At 33.5% G+C, this 10,164-nt stretch overlaps 1 protein-coding gene across 7 annotated transcripts in view; it reads right to left on the bottom strand.

Moving 5' to 3' along the window:
- Positions 1 to 1,552: 1,552 nt before the first annotated feature.
- Positions 1,553 to 10,164, bottom strand: part of MATR3 (matrin 3) — a 31,914-nt gene continuing 23,302 nt past the window's right edge. For 5 of the 7 annotated variants that reach the window (XM_059917209.1, XM_059917202.1, XM_059917204.1 and 2 more), the window contains 6 exons: positions 9,195 to 9,326; positions 8,708 to 8,751; positions 8,219 to 8,594; positions 6,455 to 6,821; positions 5,838 to 5,959; positions 1,553 to 4,783 (listed from right to left, as the gene is read on the bottom strand). In XM_059917209.1, coding sequence (XP_059773192.1) covers positions 4,733 to 4,783; positions 5,838 to 5,959; positions 6,455 to 6,821; positions 8,219 to 8,594; positions 8,708 to 8,751; positions 9,195 to 9,326 — 1,092 coding nt within the window. In that variant the 3' untranslated portion in view covers positions 1,553 to 4,732. The remainder of the gene's footprint in view (positions 4,784 to 5,837; positions 5,960 to 6,454; positions 6,822 to 8,218; positions 8,595 to 8,707; positions 8,752 to 9,194; positions 9,327 to 10,164) is intronic. The other 2 variants (XM_059917205.1, XM_059917206.1) reach the window with 1 other exon arrangement.

Genomic DNA, 10,164 nt, shown 5'->3' with positions numbered 1-10,164 from the left:
GCTATGCCTGGATGGTGGTGATGATGGTCTATGAATGGAAAACACTACCACAATAATGAAGGCTAAGAAGTTTGCCAATGATGAGGAAAGACACTGCAATGGAACCATCAGAGGTGCAGTTTTAAAATGCTGCAGACATTCAACTGTTTGTCTCAGGCACTAACAATTCTAACTTGAGATGGAAGGTGAAGTAGGAATCAGGAATCAGGAGAGGATGGTTATGAAGGCCTAGGATGGCTATGAACAGCTTCCCACTCTCCCCGAATTATCAAAACGTAGAATGTGTAAATCCTCTGACTCAAACACTCCACGTATGGGGAAGAAATCAGACATATATATAGATACCTAAGGATTTCATAGCTATGTTATAAACAATCAAGAAACTGAAAAGCCTATCAATAGGGAATTGGTTAAGTGAATTACGGTATTAACAGAATAAAGCAAGTTATTAAAAAATGGCTAAGATGGTAAATTTTGTGTATTAAAAAAAAACTGTCCTAAAAGGAGGGTCAAATTTGTAGAAAGTAAGTTGTAAATGTAAAATAAGCAAAGGTGATTATGCTTTGAATAAGAAGGGTGATATGAGGAAGAAAAAATTCCTTTTCCAGTGTGAGCCAAGCCCTTCCTTGCTGGTTTTGCACAGGCTCAGCTACTTACAATGAGATGGGTCAGAAACACACCTTGTACTTGCGAGCAGAAGCAGCCACCATCAGGAAAATAAGTTCGGTTTTCACTAAAGTTTCACCATCCATTACACCAAGAATCATTTCAACTCCAATTCCTTTCCACAGGTCTTCATACCACAAAATATAGAGTGCACACAGAGCATGAACTAGGGCTTATCTTGATACTAAGTGTAGGAAAAAAGGGGGGGGGCATATATCAAGAACATAGTTGGTAGTTGCCAAGGAAGTAGCTGTGATTTAACAACCCTGGCAAGGTTGAGCAAATAGAAATTGGTTCTACTTTTGATAGTCAGGTGCAATAACTGAAACTTCAATATTTTGTCCTTGTCAAAGGTAGGACATTCCTGCTGCTCTTGGTATATCTTTGGATCAGGTCCTCACAACCAATACATCAATGCTGCCATGTATGAAGCACAATGACAAGATGGTTCAAAGATCATTAAACTTGTATCTAATGGCAGCAATTTTCACCCGAAGTTTACAAATGCTATTGGCATGGATACGTTTGACTTTTCTCTACTACATGTAACATACTGCTTTTCAATTTTCCCATTCTCTACTGTACATTTGGCTTTGCAGAATTCTTAAAACTGTATGGAAATTATAAATCTAAGAACTATAATTTCAAGGAAAGGCCAGGGTCAAAAATCTTAAGATAAAGCCTTTTAAAAGTATTAACATAGCCTTTTAATCATGTATTACCTGACAGTCCTCTCCCTCAGAACTTTTCCAAATTACTTGAGTAGTACCTTAATTGAGCTCTAGCTTGTGTCAACTATAATGTTTATAATTCAGCAAACTAGATATACCTGGAGTGATGGGCGGTACCTACTTCCATTTTGCCATTCACTTGAAACTTCAGTAAATTAGCTGTTCAAGATTTTATTAATGTTCCAAGCAAAAGATAAAGGGTTGACTTGGGAAAGCAGTTATCTAGGGCTCTGAAATGGGTGTCTCCCATTAACAACTCTTTAAAAAATGCTTTGTGAGCACCCCCAAATAATGATCATTTTCCAACATTCCCCTTATTTTTAGTTTTTAACAGTAGCAAAACCAGTACTTCAAGCAACAGCATCTAAACCAGGTGTTTGATTACAACTGCCTAGCAGTAACACTTCAGCTACAGGTAAACCAAAGTGTGGTCTCTATCCTTGACATAACCATCACCTGGTAACTTGAAAAATGATAATTATTAACACCCACCCTACACCTAGCAAATCTGAAATTCTAAGAACAGGGCCCAGCAATGTTTAAATGAAGCTTCCGGGTAATTCTGATGCATGCTAAAATTTGAGAACGACTAAAGAAAAAGAATTCACAGAACCATTTTGTTTATATACCATGTTGTATAAGAATCTTGGTCTTACCCATGACAGCCAAAGGACCTGCATCAGACTGGAGAGGCACTCCAGCTCAACAAACAGCTCAAGGTCCTTGTCAGGGAATATAACCTCAAATGCATAACCATTCAATGCTTGAGCTTTCAGCTATCCTAGGCCATTTTCTATGATGGAGGCCAGTACAGAGAGCACAGAGCTACTCACTCCTAGCCCTAGTGCATGTTATCCTAACCAAACTGTCTATACCAATTTTGTTACTAATTTGATTTAAAAATAATAATCTGCAGTGTTCCTACAGATTCCCACTACATACCATGAGCCTCTTTTGTCACAATTTTTATTCATGATGTTGTTTTACACGTCAAAGCCACCAAAAATGCACTGTGAACAAAGCGAGGCATAAAATGTGTACCCTTCCCCTTTTATAAACTTAATGCCACCGTAATACTTAATAGGGTATATACATCCTTTACTTGTCCCCATCACCCTAAGGGGTTAAAGAATTCAGAGAAAGGATATAACCTTTGAAAGTTCCTTGCAATCATACCGTTTTCTAGAGGAGGTACTTCCTGGTGTACTCTATAGCCAGAAATTCACCTTCCTCATTAATAAAATCTTAAATAAAATTATTTTTAGGATACACAGTACTACAGCTAGCAAACTCAAGCCTTACCAGGGTCACTCTCATATGCCGAATTTATCAACAATCGGTTAAAAGAAAACTGTAAAACAAACATGAAGTGTTTATAAAAGTTTCCTTTACCCAGGATTAACAGCAGCTTAAACTAAAAACTAAAATGGTGGTAGGAAAATTTTCAACTTTATAGCTGGTTAAAGTGGAAACACTCCTCTTAAAGGTTTGCCATAATCTGGGAAATAGCTGTTACAGATTTATTCATCACTAGCAATTTATTTATGAGAATTTCTGCTTTCAAATGCTATCAAATGAAGATATTAAACATTCTTTTCTACAACTTGGTATATCTAACAAAGTAGGATCTATGAAAAGTTATCATTGACAGAAAACAATCAAGGGATTCCATGTACACAAAATGCTTTGTGTAGCTGCTGTTAAAAGTTGGAGTTAAACAAAAGCAGGTAATTAGTAAAGGCCAAAATTAAACTACAGAAGTAAACTGGCAAGGATTTTTTGTGCATGTTACATTTAAAAAAGTGTCACCTGCCCCTCAGTGGTAGATCATAATATTTCTTTCAACTATTTGATATATCCTTTAATACACTTGGACCTAAGAGTTTCAAAGAGAATCCCTTAAATTCTTATTTTTTTTTAAATTAAAAATTTGTTTGACAATAATCTCTTATACCTATAATCCCAACAACTTTGAAAGGCTGGTAATGGTAAAACCAATTCTTGTTATTCCATGTTACTTCCAATTTTATCGTTAAATACTTACACATGTCTAAACATGAGCTTTTACCATTTCCTCACCCTTAACATCTTAAAACTCCAAGGTTTTAAAAAACTATGAAGAGTCCCATTTTCAGTTATGTAACAGGAACAAGAAATCCACCAGCACCAAAAGCTTTAAAACTCAGATCTTTAGTAGCAGTCTTTAGAACACTCTAAATTAAAAATGTAATAATTTGTTAAAGCATGCAAAAAAGTGTAACAGTGAATAAAAACCACAACTGACAAATATATTGGTTAACATTTCAAACATGTATAACCAATGAACATGGCCTAGGTTTTTTTTTTTTTATTGGTACTCACTTCAGAAACTTGAATCCACAGATATAAGCAGTATATAACCAGAAAGTTACAAGTAAACACAGATTATACATGCAAATTTCTGTTCACAAAGGTCACATATGCAGTATATGAATTAGAAGCGTGCGTCTAAGATTATGGCCAAACTGTTTTTAAAATGCAGAAATGTAAAATTACATCTTGAAAATATGAAGAGATGGTCTACACACTTCAAAAATCAAATGTGCTTATACCAGATGTATGACAGCTACAGGATTCAAGTGACAAGCAATATCTCAAGAAATTAATACTGGTCAAAGAGAATGGGAATATTTTTACATTTCACTGAAAAATACATTGACTACTAGAATACGAAATCTAGCAGGAACTTAGGGAAAAAATTACAAAATCTAAAGCCAATTACTTAATATTTCTTATTACCTAAACAGCATGACATTAATAAAAGAAAACTGCACCTGCATTTTAATTACCAATCTCACATTAATGACGTTCTCAAAAAATGAAACAAAACCAAAAATGCTTCGAACTGCAAATGAAAAGTCTGAAAGGCTCAGATTAAAATGTGGAATGTTTCAGATGAAAGTAATAAAAATACAATTGGTTTTGTTCTTTATTGAATGGAATCAAAAGTTTTGACATTTCTTTGAAGCTTGGAACTACTAAATTTCATTTCTCTGAATGTTTCTACGTATCTTTCTTAGTGATGCAAGTGTCTTAAGTAGCATATGAAGTCAGTCTCTACCAAGTATTTCTGTCTGTTACCATTTTGATAAAACAAAAACAATTCTTCATTAACTTAACCGTATATGTATTTTTGCTATAACACTTAACACATGAACAGACGTCTATTATTTTTCCACTATAACAAAAGAGTACAATAGTTTTCTTCTAACTATCTGTATTGTATTTAAAAAAGGTTAACATTTAAAAACAAAGAACCATTATTTTCTTTGAAATCATTAAGCTTCTTGCACATCTTAAGCTTCCTTCTTCTGCCTGCGTTCTTCTGCCAATTTATTCAGAAATTTCTGAAAAGAAAATAGAAAATTTTTTTTTACAAGGATTAAGTCACCGCAGTGAAACATAACAAATGGATTAACTCCAAAACATTCTATCCATGTTTAGGGACTTGAGTCTAATTTAACTATAACCTTATCAATATTTTTAAGATCCAGTTATTCTTATTAGGCAAGTATGAAACTAAACTGGACACCACAGTAAGGCATGGGAGAAAAACGGTAAAATATGGAAAAGTTATTTAATGTGCAATTAAGACTAACTTACAGAGATCATCAAACAAAGACCATAACAGCCACACAGAAGAACTACTGTTACCCCAAGAACTTAGTTAAAATGACACGTATTTATTCACTGACCCTTCCACTAAGCCAAGCAGACAAAATATTTATATTAAATTGCTGCTACCATTGAAAATAACCACTGTTCTTAATGCTCTAGTAGCTTTATATTATAAATCAGTGTTATCTACAATTATGAATTCTCTAACTCTTACTTTCAAGTTTTTCCCATTATTTATTTCAATACTTAGTCCTTAAGCCACTAACTAAAACACCAAACTTCAAAATATCCAAACAGAAATTTGTTATGCTTTACACCATGTTGTGCTTTTTTAACTTATCCTTTTATCTTTATATCCTGTTGATCATGAAACTTACTGAAGTGTCATTATTAATATATAATAATTTAAAGTCAATGTAAAAATCATTAAGTATGAAGGGATATGGCACTATAAAGCTGGCTTTCAGGCCTCCAATATCCAAATTAGAGAAATTACAGTCTAACAACCATTTGAGAATACTCAAATAACTTTATACCAAAGAATTTATAACATTTAGAACTATAAATTTAGAAATTACTCAATTAACAACATTTAGTTAAGAGTGTTTTCTAGAAAGAGGCTTAACAGATGTTTCTAGAATTCATTAAACTGCTCAAGGCCCATCAATAAAGAATGTTATCTCCAGGATAAAGCATGCTGGGTCCACAGGCAGTACTTTCCATAAACTTACATGATTTGCTAGGTTTCACAAAAGAACTCTCCTCTTTTAGATATAGCCTTACCTTTAATTTCTGATAATGAGGAAGGCTGCTGCAATGAGTATTCTTTGCAACTTCTTCATTTGTATAAAAGAGTGAACACAGCTTACAGTAAAACCCTGTTTTAGGTATCACATAGTCTATACCTAGAACACAAACATACATTCTTACAAATTCAGTAAACTGAAGATTTTAATAGTGTTCTCAAATCTTTTTTTCCTGTCAATATAATCTGAATGAGGTAACATTTTTGACAAGTCTAATATAGCCTAAGCTAAAACAAAACAAAAACCATGACATTGTTAATAGTTTGTACTTAATTGATGTTTAAGGTCCCACACCTAATTGTTCTCTTAAAAATCTTGAAATAGAAAAGGTAAACAAAACAAAAAGCAATGTGAAATTCTCAGAAAACTTTATGAGAAAAGAGAACATATTATGGAATGGTAACAAAAGATAATACAAAATCAGGAGACATGGGTAAGAGGAAAAAAGAATGTTCCAATTAAGATTTACAAACTGTTTTGCATAGAAGTAAATTAAGAATGTTATCAGAGCTTATGTAAGACCAATTTTAAAAATCTTATTTAATAAGAGTTTGGGGAGGGTGAGAGGGGAAAGAACAAAGCCTTAAATCTCACCAACAGGAACATTGGGCTGATATGGTCCAATTCTATACTCATCTGGGATTGTATAGTCCTCCTTGTTTTCATCACTTTGGCCATCTGCGTTTTCACTTGTATCTTTGTTGGGATCATCAGCATTCTCAGCAGATTCAGCACCTGGTTCTGTATTTTCCTCATTTTTAATTCCATTTTCCAACGCTGCTTCATTTTCTTGGTCAAGTTCCTCGATCTTGTCCACCTTAATTTCAACCAAACCATCATCATTTTTGTCACCAGATTTAAATGCCATGCCCGATTTACGAAGTTTCTGAAGTTCCGAATCTTCCTCATCACCAACCTCATCTAGAGTGACAAAACCTTCCATACTCCCTGGGAAACGACGCTGTTAAGAAAGACAAATTTACTCTGCAACAATTATCCTGCAGCATCCCTTCCATTTGCTTTACTTGAAGGGAAAGGGATAGCGTCTTTGCCTTCATTCATTTTCTCAAAAAAAAAAAAAAAAAAGCTGACTTCTTCCTTTTTCCCCCCTAAATTACTAACCTTTTCAAAAACAGCTCAGCTTGTTTTAAAACTAAATAATCGAAGGCTTGCCTCATACAAAGAGCAGAAAATAAATATGAGGACATTCATATTCTATACTTTCTGAGACTATTCTGCTGCTAGGGAATGTATCGAAGAACTGATTTGATAGTTGAAAGATGTCCTTCAAAGAAGGTATCTTATGGTATAAATCTTGCTTAGAGGACATTCAGTCTAAAAATAGCACTGTGGTTTAAAAATCAAGCTCTGGAGCATGACTGCTTAGGTTTAGATTTTGGCTCTGCCATTTATAGGCAGTATAACCACAATCCACTCAATTTTAACATATCTCAATCTGCTCATTCAAGAAATGGGGATAAAAAAGTATCTATGGCATAGGGTCATTGTAAGAATCAGTTAATCAGCACACACAAAGAGCTTAGGAAAAATTATAGCATGTAATAAGCGCTCAATAATTATCAGCTCTTAAGAGTGCAAACATAGCACTATCCACTTCAGCCAGAAAAAGAATCTCAAGACTAACTTTTTTGACCAAGCCATCAAAAACTGGAGTAAGTATTAGTTTCCTAGTAGCTGAGTACTGCTTAGAAGGAACCAATGAAATAGAATTATAAAAATCTCATTTCAAGACCCATTTATCTTAAGGAGCTCCAAAGGGGCTCCTTAACATAGGTAGTCAATACACCATGGGTCTTTTGAGTTACTGTTCTTTTACCATGTATGTATTTTTGTATTGATATTCGCCTTATATGCTCTTATATGTGACATGTGTTCTAAGAAAAAATGTTTTAAAACCTATTAAAGTATCTAATCAAGGTTACATTTCTCTAATAGGAAAATTCTTCAGATTCAACCATTTTTGACAAAAGGTTTTTAGTGGCCTGGGTCAGTTAAGTTACTGTAAAATTCATACCCCATCTTTTAAAAAACAAGCTGGACCATAAAGGCTGCCTACTACTACTTACACACTACCACTACAAAACAGAATCATATGTAGTTTTAAGTCTTTCTCCTTCATTACTAAAAAGTTCCCTTTGTGAACTGACATTTTTCTTTTGAAAATTAGTCCTATTTAATCTATTTATTGCAGAGTTTAGGTTTCAATTTTTTTATTATTCATATCTATTTTTTCCTAATATAAGTGACTTCTCTTTATTGTGACCCTAACATATAATTTGAAACGTTTATCTGATCTCGTTTTCTACTAAAACAGGTCAACATATAATCTTCCTTTACCTTTTTAAGCTTTTTCTTCGCAGTTGCTGAAGCACTCGCATTTGCATCTTTTTTCACAACTTTGTCTGAAGGTTCCTTTTTCCCATCAGATGCCACATCCCCTAAATTAGCAAGATCTGTCTCATCTCCCACTGAACTGCCACTTTCTAGCAGTGCTGCTGCTTCTTCTTCATCTACAAGTAGCTCATCTTCAGATTCAAGAAGCATGTTAGGTTCTTGTTCTGCCTGGTCATCCTTTGTATCTTTTTCACCATCTTCTCCTGATTTCTCTTCTTGTTCTTTACCTTCGGTTGTACTTTCAGTCTTCTGGGAACCATCAGTTTTGGATTTCTTATCACTTGGAGATTCTTTGCCATCTGGAGAGTAAGATCTTTTCCTGAAACCAAAAGATACATCTGAATTAATTCACCTGAGCTGGAAAACAAAAGTTTTTAATATACTAGTGTACACAAAGACACCGACACACACACACACACACACGGAAATTACCGGGACTTATCTTTTTTCAGTAAGTCAATGCCTCTGTTGGGAATCTAAAAGACAAAATTTTACAGAAGTTAAATAAATGTATTAGAATTTGTAGAATATATAATTATCCAATTAACTAATAATTGATGACCATCCTTTATATATCAACTAAGCTTATTCAATCTCTGTAACCATACCTAAGAATTTAAGCTGCATACAGTTACCAGTTCATTACAATCAACATTTCAATAGAGCAGTAAATAATAAACATTTTGTTAACAGAACTCTGTTCAAAAAAAATCTTAAATAGATAAAAGTAAAAAGGTGCTTTATACAGACATCAGTTTAAAAACTTCTGTACTAACGAAGACCAGAAAAAGAGAAAAGGTTATTCTCTTTCAATAACCAAACCCTATATTCTTGGCATATAAAAATGTTTATAAGAATGTCATGGCTTGAAAAGCATGAAAACAAGCTTTATAATGAAGTAGAATCAAATACTACATACCCTGAGTACCAATTTTTTGTATTTTTCAGACAGGTCAACTTTTACACATCTCCCTTGAAACCAAAGGGCCTTTTTCAAACAGTGGTCAACCATTGCCATTGCATCTTCTCTGGTCTCCATCTCAATAAAGGCCTGAAAAAAAAAAATTAGCAAAGACATTATTTTTCAGAGAATTGCACAGAATTTTAGAGCTTATTTTTTCTACCTGTTAGGAGAATTTAATCTTTAGTATAGAGATAGCAGTAAGAGTTAAACATCACCCAGATAAGGACAATTTGTCAGATTTACAAAGTATCTTGTCCAAATATTAAACCACCTATACGCAGTCTTTTTGCAAAAGTAATTAAAGTACTAAGCTTAGAAAATATCACTCAAAATACATTAAGGAAAAGAAAAAAAAATTAAAAAGTAAAAGTTTGGAAGGATACAAACTCATGTTGTTACAAAAGGGTTAAAAAAAAGAAAGAAAAGATGCTCTCCTTACTATGAATTTTAAAAATGAAATACAAGTATGACATAACTTCATCCATCCATTAAATTCACATAATTTGAAAAGTCTTTAATATCCAGTGTTTGCAAAGCTCTCACTCTCAGACAATGCTGGTGTGACTATAAATGAGTACTATTTTTTTTTTTTTTGAGTACTATTTTTTGAAGAGGAATTTGACACCATCAAAGTAAAGAAAGCAAATATCAGGATCCAAAATTCCAATTCTGAAATTGTATCCTCCAATCAAATGCAAAAATTCACATGCCACAAAGTCCACAGCAGCATTAATGGCACAGCCAAAATACTAGCAACTCTAATATCCATCAACTAAAGAAATTAAATTCATTACAGTTTACTCAATGGAATCGTATAATGTGGAAAACAACAGTATGATATAATCCCATTTGAAGTAAGGGGAAAAAGTATACCTATATACACAAAGGAAGATCTTTGGAAGCAAACTCTGGAAACAAATAGTGT

This window comes from Balaenoptera ricei, chromosome 3 (genome assembly GCF_028023285.1).
Source record: "Balaenoptera ricei isolate mBalRic1 chromosome 3, mBalRic1.hap2, whole genome shotgun sequence".
Classification (NCBI taxonomy): domain Eukaryota; kingdom Metazoa; phylum Chordata; class Mammalia; order Artiodactyla; family Balaenopteridae; genus Balaenoptera; species Balaenoptera ricei.
This window is presented reverse-complemented; position numbering and strand designations above follow the sequence as displayed.